This window comes from Coturnix japonica, chromosome 3 (assembly GCF_054131305.1).
Source record: "Coturnix japonica strain WE chromosome 3, WE-NBRP24, whole genome shotgun sequence".
In the NCBI taxonomy this organism is placed as follows: Eukaryota; Metazoa; Chordata; class Aves; order Galliformes; family Phasianidae; genus Coturnix; species Coturnix japonica.
Window position 1 is genome coordinate 4799117 of NC_140665.1, and position 24799 is coordinate 4823915.

The window sequence follows — 24799 nt, forward strand, 5'->3', positions numbered from 1 at the left end:
CCCTTTGTTCTTTTAAGCTCCCCTGAAATACAGCACACTGCTAACAGGTCTGTGAGTCCTTAAATGGTTTTGTGACTTCTTTTTTTTTACGGGAAACTCAACATCCTGAGCCCTCCTCGCGGAAGAGAGCGCCACCAAATGCTTCACGCTAATGAAGAAGTGACCAAGAACTCCACAGCCACCGCAGTGGTTTACCACTTTGAAGAAGGATCCGGCCTTCCTGTTTTCTCAGTGTTACCAAACAAGAGGATATTTTGGGAGGAGTCACATTTTGCTTAGGAAAAAAAGAAATCAAAATACTTACACCTCAACTTCTGTTCCTTATCTCCTTTGACGCTGAACTGGGAGACTCCTTCTATGAATTCTAAAATACAGTACAGAAAAATCATGTCTAAAAAGCGGTGTATTTTTAAATAAACCACAGAAAACTTCACTACGCAGAACTGATATTGACAACTTCCTGCTCCCACCCAAGAGAAGCAGCTCTTGATAGTTCTGTTAATCACAGCTCATCATCACACACAGCAAAGCATGATTTTTCCTTACTGCCTCTCTTTCACAAGGGGATTTTGGACAGTAACACACAGCACTTGGGAATGGATACAAAGGAAAAAGCCACAAGGAGTCATTGTTTCAGTTACACTATAACTATCCCTTTAGAAGTGGGTTTGTAAAGTCCACCACTTTGGCTTTAGCAGCTTTTTCCACGTTCATTAACATTTTAGATGTCATCTCTGTTAATAGAAGGGAGACTTATTAACATTCTCCAAATGAAAGCAAAAAGAACATATGAACAACCTTTTCTAGCGATGAGCTGTAAGAGAGATCTGTATTAGCTCAAACAGATGTTAGATGTTGCCACTTCTGAGAGTCAGAGACTGTTGACAAAGTAGAAATGAAGACTTCTGACCTGCTAATCTATTTAAAGAAATACTTAAGAAACATTATTTGACTTAAAGTGAAAACATTTGTTTTTCACAGGCAGCGTCCACCTGAAACCATTAAAAAGACAACTCCCATAAAGGAGATGTCAACAGAAAAACGTGGACCTAGGTATTAATTCCTAGTGGAATTATTTTATTATTCTAATTAACAAGTTGTTTTCACCCACCCTTTTTCAACTGAATGTGCATCTAGTTCCTAAGGCTCCAGCAATTCTGATAAAATGCCACCGCTTTTCATAACGCACTGCATCTTACCTTTGAAGTCCACTTCTCCATTGCCATCTGTGTCAAATATATCTATTACTCGTTGTACCAACGGGTTCTGTTGCAGTTCAGGTAAAGACATGAACTCTTCCACACTCAAAGAACCAGAGTTGTCCAAATCAAGCTTCTTAAATCTCTTTCCTAGCCGTTTAATCTCATCAGCATCAACTGAAAGGAAAGAAAAACAAAACACCTATTCTCAGTAAGGCTTCCAAGTAACCCGTCTGGCAGTTAAACTGCTCTCTGACCAGTATCCCTCCTATAGCATTACAACTACTTAATGTTTCTGAGGAGGGTTATGAAGATAACGTCAATCTCTGAAGACAAATACAAGCCTCTCATTTTAATCAAACCTTACCTTTTTTCCTCCCTGCCGCAGCCATAGCACAGTCAGTCAGCCCTGTGACTCACTGAATGCCACGTGCTGACAGAGCATTCTGAAGGATTGAATATACTTAAGCTCATTCTAAGGCAGGCAGCTCTTATGAGTGCCAGGTATTTAGAAACTGAAAAAAAAAAAGAACCTGAATATTCTTAGGAGCCAGCATTATGTTTCCATTGGACTGACATGTCAATATTAAAGAGCAAACAGAAGGTATTACCTATGATGTTTATAATGCACCGACCCTCTCTTAGCAGACCAGTGAAATCTCACTTCTGATCATGATGGGAAAGGATAGCACTGACTAAAACTGGAAGACTTGCTTCTTAAGCAACCTCAAATGCTTTACACTCCTGTAATTTCACAAAATCCCAATGCAGAAAATCAAAACACCCCACAGTCCTCACAAGTATATAAGCATAAAGACCGAAAATGAAACCTGCAATGAGTCCTGAGTGTGCTCTAAGTTGAGCTCACAACATGAAGAGTTTTTGTCCATCCTTTCTCCCTTCAGTTCAGTCATCAGTTATGACAGTTTTCTCCTGCTGGGCTACTTAAGGGTTTTGTTTCCTTGGCTTTTAAGGGAAAATTCAACATTTATGCATAAGAGCAAATTCCAATACTATCCCCTAATTTTTTGTTCAGATTCCTTCTATAAACGCACACAACAATCACCACCTACGTGTTTTCCTTCTTACCAGACTGCTTTTCCTTCACCATTTAGCAGAAGGCTGACTTCCTATAACTTCACACAGCCATCAACAAGGATTGACAGAAGTTATCAGAGGCTGAAAAATCAATAAGTAAGCAAAAAATTTCTTTCCTCCTCTAACATCTCCTTATAGGCAACCTAATGCACACACAAACATCCTGCAGCTGAAAGGCTCAGGATAATGCAGGTGCAGCAAAGGTATTTGAACCAGAAGGACTGATGGTGGCAGCAGTAGGCAGCATTTCACAGCACTCAGGCTCAGGATACAGAAGAAAACACTGGGCAATCCAAGGAGGTCCAAGTCCACATTAGTGTAAACAGGGTGATACTGTAACCGAGCAAAATAAGGAGGATCAAGCTTTGTTTACATCACTTGAAGCTGAGCTTGCCTGTGACTCATCGCAGTGGTCTGAGCTCCCTCGAGCTCTGGCTGCAGCCAGTGCTCCTCTAACCTCATGCTCAAGTTTGCCTTTTTTGTGCCCTGCTCCCCAGCTGATGTAAGGCTCTGCGTTTACTTTCAAGCAGCCAAGCATCCCATCAGCTTATCACTTACGCCTTACAGAAGGACTAACTGGCAGAAATAATACCTGCTAAGTGATTTTCTTGAGAAGGCTTTGCTGGCAGTTTGCTAAGAACATCAAATCATTCTGTTTTAAAGCATAACATTACTTTTGTCTGTCTCGTAATCCACTTCGAATTCCTTTCACCTTGCAACTAAATAACAGTATTTTCAAATGACTCTTATATCTTAGCATTAAGATTCCAGAGCCAACCAGACTTGCTTCTTATCCTGAATCCAGAAATGTGCTGGTACCTTCATACATACCACTGAATGTAATGCTTCTCCCCAACACAGAACACTGGGAAGGATGATTCACGTGTGTTCGTATGTGTTTGTTTTCCAAAGTCTGTTTCAAGCTGTTACTCACATTGCTGATGCTCAGAGGCAGTATTATAAAGAGCACTCAGTTGGCAGCTCCTAAAGCTTCACTAAAAGCAAGTCTCAAGTGCAACGTACTCTTGCTTAAAGAACAAAAGTTGTTTTACAGTGAGAAGTGCACACGCACGCTTCGTTTGCTAGCAAGATGAAGCTGCAAGTAAAAGAACACCTCAGGAATACAGATCTCTAATTGCTTTCATATTCAGTCATGCCATCCCTTCACTGTTGCTGAATACACAATACTTACACAGGCACCTGCACAGAGTACTGACCTCAGAGAAACTGCATTTCCCAGCACTGAGCACTTCTGAAGTCTGTTTATCTAAATGTTCTAAGATGTATTTCAAAGACTGGCTTTTCAGACCTTATTCAAATACTGGCTCAAAGCTGTAGCTAACCGAAAACAGATCAGTAAATGTGGTGGCTGCAAGCCTAACCTATGCTTAAAAAACAACTGTATAAGCTAGGATATGAAGGCATCAGAAAAAAAGCAACTTCTGGTAAAGAAAACATGCTCTGAAATGTTACATTTCCAGACAGAACACCCGTTTTCCATAAGAATGGCCTGCAGAGGTCTCAAAATAAAATAGAGGCGAGAGCTTTAGCTGAAGGTCTCTCTGCAGCCTGCTCTGCTGCATGAATATAATGTTTCAGAGTAGCACCCAAGACTGCCATGTCAGTCTTGGGGATCACATTTCAAAAAGATGACGCCCTTGAGGACACATTCAGCCACTTGTCTTGTATATGCTTACACACAGCTGGTCTAATCCTCTTCATGACTTCAGATATGTCAATTACAATTTCCTAACTTAGAAAAGATACGAGTCTCCGTAACCTAGAACCAAGATATAGGTATAAAACATGATCTTCTTTACAGCCTTTTTTGTTATGGTTAGTTTTTCTTCTGAGGAAAAAATGGTATACATTTGAGGGAATTTGACAATGCTTATTCACACACTGGAAATGAAAGGCAGAGATAAAGAAATGCTGCTGACTTGTTAATGGTGTGCTTCCCATACATAACACCCTGAATTTGCTTTCTATAATGTCAAATTGCAAAACAGAAAAACTGCAGTTAGTGCAGCGCTGGGGAGGGCTATGACCACACACCACCATAGACTTGTTATTACTAATCACCAGTTGCCTAACAATCAAGTCTAACCATTCAAAATCCTTATCAAATGATCTCTAAAAAACACCTTCTGGTCTTCCCTGCAAAGCTTTCACCTGGTCAGCTGACAGCTGCTTGGAAGCAGCACATACACACAGCATCTGAAGAATGAGGTGAATGCCTTCCTAGCAGAGTCGCTCACAGATGTGCTGCAGGAGCATCCCTGTGCCACCCCAAAACCCTGACATCCCCCTCGTTATTCTGGCATGCAGCGCAACTATCCCAGTGACCAGTTACAATCAAGAAAAGGGGCATCTATGATAACTACATCTTCCCTATAACTCTTCTTCTCTGCAATAAAAAGGGGCAAACAAGCTCAATAATGAACCTTCAGGTTCACAGCTGCTGCAAATAAGAACAGCTTGTCCTAGAATCAGAAGTTTAAAATACCAACCTGCTGCTTACAACACAGGCAGAGATACAGCTAGTGAATAAAACAGTCTTCAGAAACCAACTCAACCCTAAGGAAACTCTGACCAGGGGAGCAGTAGCATAAGAACACATATGTGTGATTTAGAAAAAGGCTGCTAATGTCTTCAGTGACGGTGAAAATCTACCCACATACCTGAATTTAACAACACGTATTGAGAGCATAAGGCAGCAATGTAATGCTTTACTGAAGGGTGTAAGATGCTTCTCACACGTAGGTCTTTGCTAGCTGATGACTACTTAATGTGGCATAGAGGACTTGCCAATTACTAGCAAAAGCCTGAATTCTCTTAACAACATTTAGAAATGAAGATCCCTCTTCATTTACTTCCGTGTTACTGTTGGACTGTTGATGAGCACTGCAGATCAGGTATGCCCAGCACTGTGAAAGCAGTCAAGAAGGCAGCCCTTGTTTTGAAGGATTTATTATCCTGTTCAACAGCAAGAACATAGGAGCTGAAGAATGGTAACTTTAGTTAGCAGTCTGTGCACACACACACAGCTCTCTGCATGATTTAGTGCTGAAGAAAATGACCAAGGAAAAAAATAAAGTAGTTACAAAGAAGCACATCCGGCATAATACCACAGGGACACTTCATAGGACAATGCTTTCTTGGGTTGGTTTTAAGCAAGAAATAGGCCAGTATTTTCATAGCATAGCCTAAATGCATGAGACAGAACAAGTTTAAACTCACATGCCCAAAAGCAAGTAACACCAACTTAGTGGCTTCTCACCTATGCCTGCTGCAAGCATACACAGGAAGGAGATGGGGAAAAAAATTCTCTTTCAGCCTCGACTTCTCTTTAATCCCAGGGTGCCAAGACAGCTTGGGCAATATACTTAGCTCCTGAGATAGCACATCCTGCACCACAAGCTGTTCCACATCCCTGAGGAACTGGCATTAGGACTGCGAGAAAAGCCTGACTGCTTGTACTAAGTTGTAACACTTAACTGAACAGACACTGAAAGATGAAGCAGACTTCTGATAGCTTTAATGGAAAAACTGAAGAATAAAAATGAGTCCAGCAGAAAAAAAGCCTACGTTTTTCAAGGGCAATCTTCCAGGTTTTTTTTAGTTATTACATAAACCGAGTAACTTTTCAAGCAGCAAATTCAGTAAATTCCTACGTGGAAAGTTGTATACTATCTCCAAATAAGATTAACCTCTATCAACACAAGAGACATTAAAAAACTTACAGTGCGAGCACATTTCCAAAGGGTAGCTTGCCTCATTTCCCTGTAACACAAAGAAGAACAAAGATAATTATTCCCAGGTTAACTCGGAGCAATTATTTTAAGTCCCAGCATTGTTAAGATCTCAAACAATAGCTTTTATCCATTAATTTAATCCAGTATTTTTTTAAACAATCTACAACAGTATTTTACTTGGAAAGTTCTGTTACCAAAGCACACAAAGTAATATAAAACCACCGAGAGGTCTCCTCTGATGAGAATTCCCATGGAAATATCAGGCGGCCACATGATATGGATTAGTAACGTCAATTCAGTATTGCAAAAACAGAAGTCACCGATTATTTATAAATTATACAGATGCTTCTTTTCAAGATGAGATAGGATTTAAGTTAATTTCAAGGCTTCACAAGTGCACACAAGCTGCTTTATCATTTTGTTTGAAAAGAACAGACATATCCTTAAGGTTCACCATACGAAACTTTATTTAACTAGCAAAGAAAATCCCAGCATGTTCTCCCCTTCCCCAAAGGTTTGACGCAGGAAGAATGATGGGAAAAGAGTGGCTGACACGTCCACAAATTCAGGCACCACAGTTCAAAGTGTTGCCTTAATATGCTCCTGCACCGTAGCTGAACGAGAAGCTAAGATTTTAAATCCATGTTGCAGTACAGTAATCACAGCAAGGGAAACGACAGCTATGGGGGTGCGGTCTCTTTGAACTTACACAAATCAGATGGACACATGCAGAACTTAAGAGAGATCTGCAACTGCTTTAACATGGACTCCGAAGGCATTCCTCAAATGCCCTGCTTTGAGCCAGAGAGCAATATGCACACACTTCATATTTATTTATATTCAGTTAGCAAAGAAGTGACCAGATAACTGAAGATGTTCACAACCAAACCTTCTCAAAAGGTATTTCTGAATGTTTTATAGAAGAAAAAAAAACACAGTTGAATCTGCAACACATTCTGTTCATAAGAGGTCCTCTTACGGTGTGGAGCATAAGGGATTCCACAGCTGAGCACTGGCACAGAGTAAGTCCTCAGAATTATGCAAATTGCACATGGACAGAGATCACTTGACAGAAGAAAAAAGGAGGACATTTAGACTGGAAGCATGCGACTGCATTTCCTAATAAGGACAGAAAGGGGCAGAACAAATATCTCATGAATTTAAATGCTCTGAGAAGTGTTGGGGTGTGTGTGTGTGTGCTTTGCTTTTTTTCTTGACATCCAGAAGATACATATGTTCATTATTCTTATCCCCCCCCCCCTCCCCCAATAATCCACAAGATCTCTTTACAGAAGTTACCACGCTTGCTTTATGAGAAGAGCTACAAAAATAACTGTAACTTCTTCCCCAAATTCTTCTTACAGGGATTCAAAGTAGCAGAAAAGAAACAGACAGGGACAATCTCCCCAAAGCCTAAAAAGCGTGACTGACATGTTCAACAGAAGAAACCTTCTTCACTGCAGCTGGGAATGGAGAACAGTGTCAAGTGGAAAATCTTGGACGGAACTCAACCAAAGTCTCAGAAAAACCAGTGAAGACTAAAAAAAAGCAGCAGAAGCCCAGTGTGTGTATATGGTATAAGGTATATAAGGTATGGGATGTAAAACGTGGGGAGAGCAGAATTCTGAAACAGGAGGAAACAGGAACCAGGGATCCAGCTAGGCTGCTCTTAAGACACGAGGCCATGAAGAGGCAAGAAAAACACCAGACTGGAAAGCTGCAAATTAAAGGAGAAAGTTGAATTAAAACCAGTGTGCTTATACACATACAAATATATAGAACAAAACTGTATTAAAAGACCATTCTCAGCACTTATATACTTGGTGAGACGCTGCGACAAAATCAATTTCTAACACAGGCCACTGAATTCAAACTAGCTAAAGCAGGGTAAAACGCTTCTAAAATTGAGAAGGAAACAGGAATAATTTTCTACAGTTATCAACTAAGCGCAACGTTTATGAATATTCTTACTAGGCATCTAGATGCACGTACTAAACCATGGCCAAGTCATCTACATGAAGTTGTCCACAAAAATATTTGGAGAGTAAAAGAAAGAGTAAACTTCATCTTAGTTTTTCTGTAAAATGTTAATGCTAACAAGAAATGCTCAGAATACTTACCTATCTAGGAATGGGACAGCAATCCCTGCAAAAGAAATAAGAAAAACCTCTTAAGTGACAGTGCAAGAGTTACCGTCTATTCAGTATTTGTTAAGTTATATTTAAATGAGGTATTTAAACAAGCAGTTACCTGTTCTGGATGGGCCGAGTGTTCATTTCCCCAGGAGTAGCTTCTAAAGCATTTTCTTCATCTTTCATTTTTCTTTTTGGCAAGAAGACAGGTGCGAGCTACTCGTGCCCTACTCATGCCAAGGTTTAGATTCCTGCTAGCACACCTATGACCTGGGTAAGCACAGAAGTGTTCCTCAGAGATGGAAGTTTAATGATTTGGTCTTGGGATATGGCATTTTTCAGGAAGTATCAAATAAGGCTTTTTGAGAAGGGGTGCATACTGTCACTGGTACAGTCTTAGTGCAAGAAGATTTAATGTCAGGTAGTACTAGAAACAATGGTGGAAAGTATCACTCTGATTGCATGTATTAACACGATGGTGATCACCAAAGAATTCTAACGATAAACCTCACTCAAAGGAATAGCATATTGAGTTTATTTTATAAAGTTCTCAAATAATGGCACTCAGGTATAAAGAGAAAAGTTACTACAAAATCTCCAAAAGCAGCTATTTGAAGGGAGTGTATAAACAGGAGGGGGAACGGTTGTTTACAAGGGTAGACAGCAATAGGACAAGGGGGAATGATTTTAAACTGAGACAGGGGAGGTTTAGCTCTAGGAGCAAGTTTTTTACACAGAGGGTGATGACACACTGGAACAGGTTGCCCAAGGAGGCTGTGGATGCCCCATCCCTGCAGGCATTCAAGGCCAGGCTGGATGTGGCTCTGGGCAGCCTGGGATGGTGGTTGACGACCCTGCACATAGCAGGGGGTTGGAACTGGATGATCATTGTGGTCCTTTTCAACCCAGGCCATTCTGTGATTCTATGATACTTCATCTCTGATGCAGAGGTGACTTACATATGTGTAGAGAAACAACATTCTGACAAAACTTTACGATTGCCAACTTTAAAAAAAACATTATAGTATGAGCATTTCCTGCCAGATCCACATTTAGCATACCTCACACAAGTGAGCAGCCTACCACATACACCATATTAGCACATTTAGAAATGAGTGACATATAGCTTCTTGGACAACATCAGAGTGCAATGTATTTATTTGGCACTTATATCTAGTATAAAACATGCTTTCCTCAGCTGCACCTGGGTATTACTGCCATGCTGCTGGAGTTCAACTCTTTTCACTTACAAGCACCCTCAGTAAGTTTGCAGACGACACTATGTTGGGAGGGAGTGTTGATGTAACTGAGGGAAGAAGGGCACTACGGAGGGACCTGGATAGACTGGATCAATGGGCCAAGGTTAATGGCATGAGTTTCAATAGGGCCAAATGTCAAGTCCTGCATTTTGGTCACAACCACCTCAGGCATCCCTACAGGCTTGGGGAGGAGTGGCTGAAAAGCTGCATGACAGAAAGGGACCTTGGTGTGCTGATGGACAGTTGGCTGAATATGAGCCAGCAGTGTGCCCAGGTGGCCAAGAGGGTCAACGGCATCCTGGCTTGTATCAGGAATGGTGTGGGGAGCAGGACTAGGGAAGTCATCCTGCTCCTGTACTTGGCATTGGTGAGGCCTCACCTCAAGTACTGTGTTCAGTTTGGGGCACCTCAGCACAGAAAAGACATGGAGGTACTGAAGCAGGTCCAGAGAAGGGCAACGAGGCTCGTGAAGGGCTTGGAGAATCAACCCTATGAGGAGAAGGCTGAGGAAGCTGGGGCTGTTTAGTGTGGGGAAAAGGAGGCTGAGGGGAGACCTTATCGCTCTCTTCCAGTATCTGAAGGGTGCTTACAGTGAGAGCGGGGCAAGTCTCTTCTCACTGGTGACAGGACTGGGGGAAACGGCCTCAAGTTGTGCCAAGGTAACTTTAGGTTGGATGTTAGGAAACACTTCTTTACAGAAAGGGTTGTTATACACTGGATAGGCTCCCCAGGGAGGTGGTTGAGTCACCACCATCCCTGGATGTGTTTAAGAGCCGTATGGATGTGGCACTCAGGGATATGATTTAGCAGAGGGTTGTTAAGAGTTAGGATACTATGGTTAGGCTGCGGTTGGACTTGATGATCTTCAAGGTCTATTCCAACCTGGGTAATTCTATGATTCTATGATTAAAAACAAGCAGCTGGAACATGAGTGGTATTTTGAATAGCCTTATACTTCTTTAATGGTCCTGAGATTTTCTTCAGTGCTCTAAGATCCCTACAAGTTACTTCCTGGTTACTCAGCAGTAAGATCATGACTTCTAGATTGAAATTATTACCAGTCAAAGAACAGTGCAGTCTAGTAACAGAGGGCTAACCAAGTTCTGAATGCTGAAGGAAAATCAGTTCACTTGAGATAAATCAAAATATGCCACAAAAGTAATTTCAGAAGTTTGCAAGTCAAGCAGCTTGCTCCTTTAACAAACGTTTGTAATTATATTCTTCACTGATCTTCCTCCTTCCAGCAGCTGTGCCATTTCACTGGTTATGGATAACCTATTAATGGCCTTTAGTCTTTTTTTCTTCTGTAGATTACCCATAAAAAAGTGTGTTTTGGTTTCTTTCTTCAACAGTTACTTCAAATACTCTGCAGTCTCTCTGCCTGAGATCAGTGCTGTACGTGCTCATCCAAAGCAGGCTGGCTAAGGACAACTATATTGACAAGTATCCTCTTACTGAGAGAGTTCTGGACAGGAAAAAATAAAACAAAAATTGCCCATAAATTAAACAGTCTGAACTTCACAGCTGCATCTGATTATACAAAAAAGCTTGTATACAGTAAGGCATCCAACAGCAAAACTGTTCTACATTTTGCTGTTGCACATTATTTTGCTAATGTGTTTTACTCAGCAGCATATCTTTTTGTAAGTTGTTAGAGGCTTAAATCTAATAATCAGCCTTCAGGTAGTTTTCTGCTCTTAGATAAGCAGACCTAAATGTGTTTAAATGCCAGCAAGCCACAATGTCAGCTTAGGCCTCATCACAAATTAGTCCTCAAAAGGTTATGCATGAGTGACTACACCTAGAGCAGATGAAAGTTTGATTGCTTCAAAGCTTTTTATTTATTTCCATGTCCAGACAATGCATTAATTCAGTGCCAAGAGCAGGCTCTTAAAATGAGTTAAGTACATCCAGGAATATTTGTCTGGCATTCGCTTCAACTTCAGCAGCAAGTACAAACAAAATCCCTCATCCTTGTTGTAAATGGCCTTAAGAAGTATGTGCTGCCTTGATACTAAAGTTGGCTGTTAATCCTATGTACCAAAGTCTCCCTCAGAAAGGCAACCTCACCAGTGTTTCTGCATTTGTGTTCAATGCATGGGCACATCAGGACGCGCTGTCAATGTGACATACAGTGCACTAACAGCATTTGCTCCTGCACCTTGAAGTTACTACAGGAACAAACCCAAGTGCAAGTGAAACAGTTAACCAAACTACATCAGCTGGGGGGTCAGGATTAGAGATTAATGGAGATAATCAACTGCAAGGCTCAAATTACACAGAAAGCTGGTTTCTATCATTTATTACTAAAATTAGAGAAGAACATCAGTGTTACGAGTTAAGTCAGCGGAGACTTGCAGTGAGGATTCAAAAAGCCTCCACAAACATGCAAAATGTTTCTATCTCATTCTTCATACCACCAAAATTAACAATTAGTAAAATTACCTGTTGCAGAGAATTCTTCTTCCTCCTCCTTCATACCTTGTTTTCCACGTACTGCTGTTTCCAAAGGTCTAACAGTGAAGAACTGTCAGCTTGCTGAAGAGTTTTGGTGTTGGGTTGTTGTTTTTTGTTTTGGTAAGTGACCATAAATGAGTTATTAGAGCTTTGGCTGTCACATAGGTTCGTTCCATATTCTTCATTAATAGGGAAATTGGCAAGCTAAATTAAGGACAGTATTTATTATGAAGGCTACAAAAACTTCTGCATAAACAGAACACGTCACACAGACATATCCATAGTTGCTTAAACATTTCTTAGGACGAGTTTCACACAAAGCCCAGGAGGCTTTGAGCCACATTAATACTCAACTACCTGAATGCATGGTCAGAAAAATATTCAATATCTCACCAACTGTAATTTGTACTTTTAATACGTCACTTACCGGAGCAATTAAAACCTACAAGGAGTTTGCCAGAGCACAGATGAAAGACCTGCCCAAAGTTTCTGTAGATACCACAACAAATATGGCTTAAAACAAGTCATGCAGGAATAAAACACAACTGGAAAAACACAGCGAGAACATCTTCAGCCATCCTATTCAAGAAACAGCATGAACATGCTGTTTGGTTAAATCAAATTCAAGAGGTTTTGTGACTGTTTTCTTTGCTTGCTTTTCTGTTTGTTTCCTTGTTGTTGGTTTTAAAAGAAATCCCTCAATCCAGAGAAGTAGAGTCATAGCCTGAGAGCAGCCTGTAATACCAGAAAGATCAGTGAAGAGAAACAAAGCACTTTACTGATGATCACAAGCAAAGTTGTGATGATGTCACTATAGATAAGATCACTAGCAGTGCAGCCTTTGTGTTTAACTCAAAGGGCAATCAGGCTGCTTTGAAGCTTTTCACTGTAGACACTAAGAGTAAAAAAATTCTATTTAAGGATATCGAAGCATAGTTACCAAACAAACAATGACTAAACTAAAATTAAGAGATGATAATAGGGCAGACTAACAGCCAAAATATAGAAGTAACTTCTTGCACTGCTATACAGTACTTGCTTTGAGTAATTACTACGGACTTCCCACAGATGTACACCCAACACCGAGCACAACAACTCCCCAAACACTCACTCCTTAGAATTAGAGGCTGTCCAGCACTAAACTTCTCCTTGAATGGTGAAAGAATAAATCCACCCTGATGTCCTCAGAACCATCCTCATGTCAGTGAGATGTTGTGATTCTAAAGAATTAAGTGAAGCCAGGAACTCAGATGGCTTAACGAAGCATGCAAAAGTTGGCGCAACTCAACTGCTGTGCTGTTTACCCCCCAGTTCTCAACCACATTTCAAAGAGTCCGACCACAGAACAGACTAAGTGAACTAAGAGGGTATAACCTAAGTTTAAGGTGCATTATTTCCAAGATGAATCCAGCTCAGAAGATTATTGAGCCTACTGAGCCATCGTATGAATCAGTATTTCTAGAGCTTCAGCTCTGCTTGTGTCCCACTCATATATGTATATTTATATATGAATATATACACACATACATATATAGATATATATGTTCATGACCATCATCTTTGTCTTGTCCAAAACTCCACTACAGCATCTGAAATCTGGGAACCACCTCATTTATCTTCTGCAATTTGGATGTCAAATCTGATCTCCACATTACACTCCAGTGTTATCCATGTAAGCAATAGCAGGAATGGAACAGCAAGGAAGCACAAGCAACAGATTCTCAAAAGGTATCCAAGGAATTAAAACCTACTTAATTTTAGGATGTATGCTAAGCATTAGAACACAAAGATTAGACTTGAACAGTGACTTGCTTTTAAGTTACTGCTTTTATGATACATTTGTTTTCCAAATTATGAGTGTGGGTCATTAGAAGTCCATGAAGAAGTTAGAGAAAGGCAATTTATTCTACTGTAAGAGATATTCAGGAATTTCTCTTGCAATTTCAGCTTCTTTGACTCTGCTCCTGCACAAGTTCCTGAAGCTTCTCATGTTGAGGACATTAAACCACATGCATCCCCACAAGAAAGAAAAACAGAAACCAAGAAGTGCTATCACGTCATTCCTCCATCTCAATGTAAAAAGGTGCTCAATGTTCCCACTTTCAGTCTGCCAAGGTAAAGTTAGTACGTTCTTCACTCTTCCTTCAACTAACAAATGCTCTCCAGGGGCTGATTCTACAATTGCGGAAAACACTGATCAATGTTTTCAACAGCTCAGACAAGAAGTAACCAATCAAGTGCTTTTTTACTTTGTTATTCATGAAATAGCCTCCATTCATTAATCCCGCCTCTGAAGAAAGCACTCCGTGCCCTTCAGCCCTTCAGTACTGAAGGAACTCAAAAAAAAAGGGGATAAAAATCTAGTTCTTGAGCATGACGTTTAAATTGCAGACATCAGAGATAATGAAGCAAGGCAAAGGGGATTGCCAGATTGGGGATTACTGTAAGGATCAAGTCAGGCTAAAGCAGTTACAGTATCCTGGTATTGTTGTTCTTCGCAAGTATGGAAAAAATGTCTGAGTTCACTTTGACACATTTAAAAAGACATATTATGAGAACGGTATTTTGGATACGTTTATTGGTAGCAGAAAAGGTGGGTCCTGAGAAGATTCTGCCCTGGTTAGCACATGGGCTTCCATCACACAGCCCATCAGCCCAAGGTGCAGTAGGTGAGGACGTCTGCACGTGTCTGTGGCAGAGCCTGCTCAGCCCTCCTTAGTCACCACCTAATGCAGGCAGGGCTGTGCTCAAGCTCTGTCAGGCATTTTAAGGGAAGCCACTTGTCCTCTGGCTGGCATCAGGCCAGTCACTTGGGCTATGCTTTATTTAAACACTACGCTGTTCAGGGGTCCCCTCCAAAATGAGATATTAATGGCTTAAGGCCGTCACAGGCAAATATCTATTCTAGGATATCACAGGGAAGCCCTAAGCCAAATGAAGCAAGAAGTGAAATTAGAGAAAGCTACTGTTGCCAAAATCTCTATCAGACAAGAAAGCTTAAGGATACACAGACAGTTCTAAAAGCTCAGTACCTTCAGTGTTTTCTTCATCCTTTTCACATAATTACTATCAAAGACAAGGCAGAAATAAAAGTACGTGTACTCAAACAGAACAAAAGCACTTGTTTTAGATTTTAATGTTTCCAAGTGTTGAGGATCAAAGATCAATGTTGTAAAATCGGGCCAGTTAAGGCAGCAACTGTGATTCCTATTTGTCTACGTTGATGCCAGAGCCTGAAATCAGTTACAACTGCAGAGCTTTCAGAAGAAATAAAAGGTTTCATGATCTCGAAGGTAAAATGAAGTATGTGACTTAATCATAAGTCTATACCATACGCACACCACTCATCTGCAAATGAACTACAGGTGTCTGCAAGAAAAAGTTGTCACCTAAGATAGACTGATTCCTAAGGCCACAAGAGGAACATCAGGGAACAGTTCACAAAGTAGAAAGAATAGAGAGAGAAAACAGCTTTACTGCAAAGTACTTTTCCCATGTCTGTATGTGAAATGGAGCCGTCAAGTCCAAAGGTACAGTTAGCATCACCAGCACCATGCATTGGGATATGTGCCCACCTCACATGGCAATTGGCAGACAGAGATATAAAACCAGAAAGGATAATTAGGTTGCTTTGAACCTACTGTAACTTGATTGTTGTATCTGTAATGTGCTTTGAATATTAAAATTTATTGTTTCATCTGATGAATTCCCTCACAGTATATGAAAGATGTCAAGTAGAGATTTAGCAGGACTGGAGACAAACGTAGCACAGTCTTTAACACAAGGTAGAGAAGACTGTACCATGTTTAACAAGAAATAATCCTTGTTATCTGAAGGAGAGGAGGAAAACCTCGTATGTATGAAAAACCACAAACTTCCATATGAAATGGCAAGACATGTCACTGCCAAAACTTGCATAAAAACTGCAACCTGTGAATAAAACTTAGAGACAACTGTGTTAGGAACAGACGTGATAACTTCAGGAGCTAAAGCACGATTCCTTACGAACTATGGGACTGCTTCACTTTTGGCAGTTCCCATCTATGGCTGCCAAGAGGACACAACCCCATCTACTTACGCAACCATTGCAGAGCCGGCATTTCTAAAGCTTGCAGGAGTATTGAAAATTCCCCAAGCGCTATAATCTGCCAAACATAAATGAATAATGAACTCTTCAAAAGCCCCTTGGCAGGGGGCAGACAGGGCAGTTTCTCAGAAAGATGCTGAAGTAACTTAATCTTTTGTAGGTAAAGGTTCTGTCAGCACTGCACTGAAGTTCTCATGCGTGTGAGCAAGCGTTAGGAAGCCTGGATGGTTCTCTGTACCTTCAAGATAAGCCACAAAAAATTAACAAGGCAGTAACTTAACTGCTCCATTTACATTAACGCACTGGTTTCACCCATAAAACCTCTTACCGGGTTTACTAGTGTAACTGGCAACAGCAGAAAACTTCCAGGCTCACAAGTTCAAGCCCAGAATATGGAAGAACTTGTCAGGTAAAGGCCATGTTTGCACTGGTTCTCCGCAACTATTTAAGCCACCAGAAGGCCTTGAAACACTTGGCAAACAGGAGTAATTAATTCCCAGTGACAACTAAGATGTGGTCTCACGTCAAATGATTTTTCACAGGGCACAATCTCTGTTTTCAAACCACATAAATCAAATTTACACTATATGAAAAACTGTTTGGGGGTCCGTACTCCCAAGCAATGTTCTAGGTTACTGCACATTCAGAAACCTGGCATTAATCACTGTTTCAGACGCATTCAATGTAAAGTCTTAAGACAGGGACCAAAAAAAGACAGCATCAAGACAGCATCCCAACCCCCACTACAATTGCATAAGCCTTACTCAGAGATTCGCAGTAGCTCTAAGAGAGATGGTAAGAATCAGCAAACCTGTAGTGACAGAACAGCATTAACAGTCCTGCCTGTTCAGGAATATTATTGCAGAGGAAACAAGCACACAGAGCTCTTCCGCCAAGTTCCTTTAGTGCCCCTGGTTAGAGAAGAGACCACAGCAGACTTCTTCAGGGACTCACGAGATGAATGCAGTAAAGCTGCCTAACCAAGCCACCCCGAAGCACTGCCCTATCAAGGACAAAGACACCTTGTGCCACCTGTTAGTGACAACAAGAACAAGACCGTGCTGCCTGACCAGTAATCCAAGTACCAAACCAGCTAAAAGACATACAGGTGACGTAAGCTTAAAAACGACACCGAACTTTACAAATAACAAAAGTGGAGTTGAAGAGTTTTATAGAAGTCGATAATCTTTTTCCTATGCAGAAGAAGTAAAAAGCATGACTGAAGATTTTAACCAACAACTACGATATTACATGATTATGAGAGTTAAAGAGTTAAAGAAATGACAGCCAGGCAAGCAGTGTGTGACTGTGTGAAAGAAAAGCAACTACAGATTACTTTATTTTTCCAAATCTGAAGAGCAAAGGAAACCAAAGTTCATTCAGCATTAAGGCAACACATCCAAGCATTGCCAAAAAACTAGGACTAGGACAGTTTTCACCAGTAATAAAAAACCAAATCATGCTTAAGCCACTATCTAACATCTCACAGCCTGCAAATGATGAAACGCAAAACTACTGTGAGTCAAACCACCAGTTTTACCAGTAAAACACCAAGCAGGCTCTTAAGGCTCCCTTACCATCTCCCTTTCTCTGCACCAAATTGGAGGTAAAAGTTTTTGTCTGGAGCATTCAAAGCTTCCACACCAACACAAAGCCAAGGAACAGCAGTCCAACCAACCTGAGAGCCAACCCCTGGCTGACCTACATTAAAACAGGAAGAGTTACTTTATTAAAAGATATTCATTTGACCTAAGGCCATATTGAACTCTGATTTGCTCTATATACTCTCACAAGGCTGCTTTCAAGTATGCCAGTTTAATCATCAGCACTTCCAGGTCTATAAAAAGATAAACCAGGGAGCTTCAGCAAAGAGCTCTTCAGAACAACTGAGCAAGAATGCAATTTATTGCAATACATCCCCCCAAAAGTTCACAGAAATAGGATAAAAAAACATATTCATATATTACATATATATATAAATATATATATGGAATAGGGAGAATAGAGAAAATAAAATATATAATGTATATATATTCTCTATAGTACTTCCAGCCAAATGCTATCGTCCCTGAGCCCAAGGGAGTGTAAAGATAGTCTGTCTTCTCTCTGCAATGCATGTAACAGTGCTTTAGCGCGCTATGGAAATGATGATTACTTGTTACTCTGCTTGGAAATTTACACTGATTTCTGAAATATTTTTGAAAGAAATTTAAGGTAAGCATTTGCATTACCTGTAGGATGAACAGCCCTGCCTCTTCAAAGTATGAGCTGTGACAATGCAAAAGCAAGCAAGCAAAGCTAACAGCAGCTGTCTTCTGAAGCCTCTGAACTTCCTTAGTTTGCTTGCACCAAGATCAGATATAGCACTGAAAGACAGAACAGGCAGCAAGAAAACTGATAATCATTAGATCAGTTTCACACAACTAATACCCAAAGCTCCGAGCATTAGAAAAGAGAAATACTACTTCTCTTTGCAGAGGGTTTTCCAGAAGCACCAAATGAGCTACAGCAGTCAGGCAACACCCAGTAGGAAAAACAAATCTTTTCCTAACTTTGGCAAGAAAATGCAACAAGGTCTGCTTGAGAATATACAGATATACCTGAAGCATGTATCAGACTGAGGCAAATATACCAGATGAGAACCTAGCTGGAAATCAAATGGAGCACGTTATCATCTGACAAAGGAAAATACAAGTTAAGCTATTTGTTCCAGAATTATCTGGTATAGATATTATTATTATGTATTACAGTTGGCTGTAATTCCCTTTTCATGCAAATAGGTTAGGAACACTCAAAGCAGTGTAAGCAGCGCATCTACCTCTGACAACTGATTCTCCTAAGTTCCTAGATTTTAACAGGTTTAACAGATTTATTCAGCAATGTGCTGATTGCAAAGACTAGGGCTATGGGAACAGTTGCAAGGATATTTTTAAATGGATCTGAGATGGCCTAGGAGAAAAAGAAAGCTGATGCAGTCAGCAGTGACAGTTTAAAAGAGTCAAATGTCCTTTAGTGAAGAAGTTTAAGTGTCAATTGGAGAGTATCATCAATTCACATAGTCTAAGTTTCAAGAAAGTCACTCAGGTCAATGCACAGTACTTACTCAAGTAAAGAGCAGTGTAAGAGCACTGAAACAAGTCGCATAAATAGACGTTGTCACCAGCCCCTCCTCCTCATTTAAGCAGCTTATAAAGAGTTTGATACCACTTAGTGCAAAAAAGGGAAGTCTGAATTTAAGAGAAGGGAGATAAGAGTCTTACGGCCGGCCAGCAACTAGAGCCAAAATGGAAACAGCACCTCGAAAGAGATCGTAAAGAAAAGTAGATAACAAATAGAGTATCCCTCATGGTCTATCACAAAAAGGGCTGGAAAATGTTACAAAGAACTGTATAAAGGACACACATCTGGAAACTGAGACTTGATGTCAAGAACTGACAAGAACAGAAACTCAAGGAGCCAAAGATGCAGAATTGGAGAGGGTGTGCAAAGCAAAGGAAGGGGCAGGCTGTGCTGAAGGGAAGTGATTGCATAGATACAGAATCTGAAAAATAGATACCGTATGCTGGTATTCTTAACTGTGCCTAATAGTTGATACTAATCTTAATGCTTAGCTCTTCTTTTCCCCAAAGAAGAAAATAATTACATCAGAACTTACAGCTGACAGATATTGAGACATTTTAACAAGCTCTGGTTTGGTTTATGACACTCAGGGATGCGTGAAGAATTAATTCAGTCAAGAAGAAAGATGAGTCATGGTTTGAAAACAGGCCCTTCCAACACAGCAATCCAAAACACATGGATCAAAACCCATTATAATTAAAACATCAAGAATTTTATAATACATTAAATAGGTATCTGGGGCATTCTAAGGGAACGGTCCGAATTTCTAACACTGCTACTAGTGAAAAAGATGCCATGCAAGCTTCCAAAGCCTTCCAGTTATGCTCATCACAGACTTTCACATCAGAGGAATGCAAAAAGACAAGGAGTAAAACACAAAAATGCCACACTGCTTTCAATTCATCTTCTTGCTAAGAAATATTTCAAAGCCTTGACCAGTTTTCTTCACACAACTTGTATGACAAAGGAAATGCTGGCTTCTTCCATATCTCAATGGTGAGGTGATATCCATCCAGTAGTTGGCTATGTGACATATTCAAATGCAATTAAAAGCAGTATTTTAGGTGCAAGTATTTAGCACTCAGCAGCCACTACAAACATGTAGCGCTTTTACTACAAGCTAATAGAGGGAGGACACTCAAAAACAGAATTAAAATTCAAACCCACTCTTGGTAGTTTATAAACAATAACAGATACATCAAATATTTGAACGACTACCCAAAATCTAACTTACACCGCCTTGCATTTATGTAGATTCACAGCGTGTGCTAAAGAAAAAATTCCATCATCTTTTCAGAAATCAAAGCTCATTCGTTGTTCTAATTAGCATCAAGGTTGAAATCAGCTGTCCTGAGACGAGCTGTAAATTGACCTTATAAAGAACATAAAAGCAAGCTGACAGTACGCATTAAAAGAATTGCTGCTACTGATAGGATCCACAGCCTCCCATATTAAGCCCTGCAGAGCCCCAGGGACTTCCAAGCTGCTCTGGAGACTCACAATCCAGAATCCAGTCATCCCATTGTCACAGCCCCAATCACTGCTCCCATCCACCAAAGGCTTTGACACTACCGTGCATGCATACACAGTCTACCCACAGACCACAGGCTACTGCTGCCTTTCTGCAGCTTCCTACCTCACCTCCTCCTCGGCCTTCTAAAGCTTACAGGTTGCAAATGTGGAGGCATATGACACACATACATTGATACATCAGTCTGTAAATCAAAGAATGTAATTTAAGAAATACTTTTAGTGCTGTTCTGAGAGATGTTGGGAGACACAGGTTAATTGACTTGACAAAACAACAGCACAGATGCTAAATGACACCCCTGAGAAATAACCCACTATTGAACTACTGCTAAAAAATCACTTCATCTGTCATTCAACTTTTCCCAATTCTTTAGGAATCCTTATCTACTCCGCATCCTATTATGGAACGTTCCAGCACTTTGTTATAACACACAACACCTATGTGTTAAAAACCATCATCTTATACTTCCTGTCAATTTTAGGTCTTTCCTCTCACATGACTCTTTGTTTTCTCATCAGCAAAGGCAATGTGACCTCCCAGCTAACACAGGCCTCTCAAGGGAGAATGTTTCCCAGCTGAATTCTGGACAAACTCAGATTCAGCAACATTAGAATTGCACTCAAATGTTAAAGACGACGTAAGATTCAACGTTGTTAACTTTTCATAGTATATAAATGGGCTTTGTCACTAATGAGATCTTTCAATATGCTGTCTGACATCACAACAGTAGTTCCTCGAAAACTACCTGAACTTCTATTACAACTCCTGAAAAAAAATGGTTTAACAACATGTAATGAACTTATTTAGACATCCTGATCTAGTACAGTGTGCTAAGATAATCAACTGAAATCAAATACAGAAATCAAGTCTATTTCATACAGCCTTACTTTCAGGTTAGCAGACCTACAGGCAATCAAGCTTTGATCTGTGAAAGCTGTCAAGTGCTTTCAGTGCTAACTGCACTGACTCAGCATCAACAACACTGCTCAAACACCAAGCCTGGGGCTCAGTTGTAAATTCAATTTAGGGAAATGGCTTCAGACTAGAAGAGAGGAGATTTAGATTGGATATGAGTAAAAAAGTTTCTTCCAATGAGGGTAGGACAAGAGGTGATGGCCTCAAGATGTGCCAGAGGAGGTTCATTTCAGGAATGGTTACATTTTTAATTCCAACTTTAACTTCCTAAGGTAATGATGTAATTGTGCTTGTGATCTTCAGGCTGACTACAGAAGCTTTTTAAAGGCACAGTATCAGCTTACTGGGGGACTTCCGGTTCTTTGCTTTAAGGGCTTGCTTAGAAGTGTCCATCAACAGATTCCACATACATTCACCTGAGTGTATTAGCTCTCATAACCTGTTTACAGCTTGGAAGACAAGATTTTTATTAACACTTCCAGAGCAGCAATGTTGCCCTTTAATCCAAGGCATCTAAATGACTTCTGAGACTTCTTCAACACAGCTAAGTATTACTTATATCATTAGAGTTCCTTCATTACTTGTGGAACAATGTGTCAACAGAGCTTGTAAATGCCAAGTTACGGACAAGTCGGAGAGTTCCATTGGATATAGCAGCTAGTTTCCAGGCCTGATTTCTAAAGGAAGCCTCTCTAAATGGTTAACACGGTGCTACAAAGATGCTGAAAGAAGGCAGTGCACATGACTGAGCTTTTAGGTACAGCTGCCATCAAGTGTTTCAATGGACAGCACAGTGCCAGGTGGCTGCACGCAAACTAAACCACTAACCCCAAGACCTCTGTGAGCAGTTCATTTGATTGAGACTTCATATTTATTTTCAGATTTACAAACACACTGTGTATTTCTCAGATCACACGTAGTTAAATTCTACATAGCAAAAAGCCTTGGGTAAGTTCTTATCCCTAATCTCAGTATTTTTCATTTGTTGAACGAGGGCAGCATTTACCAGCTTCATGACAGCACAAGATAAGAGCTCATGATTTTGCAGAAAGAATGAACACGTATAAGCAATTTAGATAATCAAGTCAGCCAATAAGATTTTTACCATTCCCAGAGGTAAGGAGACAGAACTTTCTTCTTATTTCAACAGGAACATGAAAGTAAAACAGGACATTTCTTTTCTTGCAATATACAGCTGCACAGCACAAGCACTTTCCACTCCTCTGTCCCGATGTTGACCAAGGCCTTACATCATTCCTTCCCCTCCACTTCAATCTTCCTTTCACCATTTGCTCCTCCAGAAGCAGAGGAGTTTAACTGTGAAAGGGCCATTGCACGTGAGCATCTCCCCTATTCCTGATGGCCATTCTGGGAAAGAACTAATATATAAGCAGCATGGGAACTGCTTTTGTGGCTTTCCTGTAGGAATAAACTGCTTAGGAGAAGAGAAAAACAAGTCAGGAAGAAGTTCACCTTCTTGAACATGCCTATAACAGTGCTAATTTAGATGTTGTTAATCTCACCCCCTCAAAGCTTCTCTTTTAGTACTATGTCAGATACCTCACAAGATAAATAAAGATCCCAAGGCACTCGATTTGCCCATCATTTTCCTTAAACTGACTCAGTTTTCACTCCCTCCCAAACACATCTTCCACTGTATAAAGAAAAAGTTCCACATTCACTCCATCAACAGAACATTATAACTGGTTTTAAGTTTCTTTCCTCATTTATCAACGGTTTCCATCTTCTGTAGATCACACACCTAAGTAAACTTCAATATTCCAACTGGCTTTAAAACTCTAGATGTGAAAATTCACTTCTACAACAAAATCACATACTAAGTAGAATGCCTTCACAGAATCACAGAATGACCCGGGTTGGAAGGGACCTCAAGGATCATGTAGTTCCAACCCCCCTGCCTGGCAGGGCCACCAAACATACACCTTTACTAGATCAGGTTGCCCAGGGCCCTGTCCAACCTGGTCTTGAACACCTCCAAGGACGGGGCATCCACAACCTCCCTGGGCAGCCTGTTCCAGGGCCTAACCACTCTCCTAGTGAAGAACTTCCCCCTAACATCAAACCTAAATCTTCCCTCTGGACGGTGGCAACTGTTCACCTGCATCTTCACAGCAGCATCAGCAGTACCACAACTGTGGTATCACTTCTAATTTCAACTGCCTGGTTCTGTTAAGCCTCCAATCTCACTAATCCTCATTCTCAACATACAAGCCCGCTTGTCTCTGCCTTCCAAGGAGGGCATGCAGTTATTCGTTACTCACATTGTTTTAGGCCACAGCTGACAACAAACCTGCATTTCTGAATGCTTCTTCAGATTCACACCTAACAGCCACTGAAGCCCATTTAACGTGCCACGTCACTTTCAGCACGGAGCTCAGTTTTTAAGGCCAGTGACCACAAAACCCCGGCTTAAAAACAAGAGAGCCCCTTCTGAGCCGCCGGGCCCTGCGGGCGGTGACAGACAGCTGGCCTCGCTCTTAGGGAAGGAAGAATGGAAAAGCTTAAGCCACCCGTAGTCCTCCAACTGCAACGCCAGAACGCTGCCACAGCCTCCCCGCAGCCCGGGAGAGGAGAATTTGGGCTAAAATACGTGTTTGTTAAAACAGGGCGTTGATTTCTTGGCAGCGGCGGCAGGCAGGAGACACCCCTAGTGTCGACGCGCAATACTACATGGCTCCGCACCGTATCTCCGGGTTAATTTTACGGCAGTAAAAGGGAAATTTAAATCGCCATGATTAAAGGGAGCGGAGAGGCTCCGCCACGGAGCTCCCAGCACCCGGCTGGCCCGTCCGCCGCCACGGGCTACGTGCCTCACGGCTCCTCGAGCAGGGGAAGAGAGAGGAAGCTCCGGAGATGGGCAGAGCGAAGTGTGGGGCGGGGGGCAGCCAGCGGCACCTGGGGAGGGGAGAGAACGGAGGGGAGGGGAGGGAGGGAGGCGGCGCTGAGGGCCGCGAGGGGCGGCCCGAACCCCCGCCGCGCTGCGGGGAGCACGGGGGCGGCTCAGGGGAAGCGGGGAACGCGCCCGCCCCCGGGGAGAAGGGAAAAGAAGAGGGGAAAAAACGAGGAGAGGGGGGAGGGAAGCGCGGCGTCGGCCCATGAAGGATGCGGAAGGCTCAGGGGGAGGAGGAGGCGGGTCCGAAAGCCCCCACCCCGGCTTCCCCCCATCGCCGCCCACCCGCGCGGCCCGGCCTGGAATATTCGTCGGGGCGGGAGCGGGGAGGCTCC

General features: G+C 41.4%; 1 protein-coding gene and 1 long non-coding RNA gene across 6 annotated transcripts in view; both read right to left on the reverse strand.

The window, feature by feature from the left end:
- Nucleotides 1-24799, reverse strand: part of PPP3R1 (protein phosphatase 3 regulatory subunit B, alpha) — a 28584-nt gene that overhangs the window by 3573 nt on the left and 212 nt on the right. Inside the window, exons 2-6 of one of the 5 annotated variants that reach the window (XM_085540946.1) lie at nucleotides 8303-8454; nucleotides 8173-8197; nucleotides 6041-7769; nucleotides 1200-1376; nucleotides 305-364 (exon numbers count right to left, since the gene is read on the reverse strand). In XM_085540946.1, coding sequence (XP_085397072.1) covers nucleotides 305-364; nucleotides 1200-1376; nucleotides 6041-6053 — 250 coding nt within the window. In that variant the 5' untranslated portion in view covers nucleotides 6054-7769; nucleotides 8173-8197; nucleotides 8303-8454. The remainder of the gene's footprint in view (nucleotides 1-304; nucleotides 365-1199; nucleotides 1377-6040; nucleotides 7770-8172; nucleotides 8198-8302; nucleotides 8455-24799) is intronic. The other 4 variants (XM_085540948.1, XM_085540947.1, XM_015856510.3 and 1 more) reach the window with 4 other exon arrangements.
- Nucleotides 10379-24797, reverse strand: LOC107310669 (uncharacterized). The gene is made up of 2 exons (XR_001553673.3): nucleotides 11889-24797; nucleotides 10379-10908 (listed from the first exon to the last, which is right to left on the reverse strand). It is a non-coding gene; the product is annotated as an uncharacterized LOC107310669 (long non-coding RNA).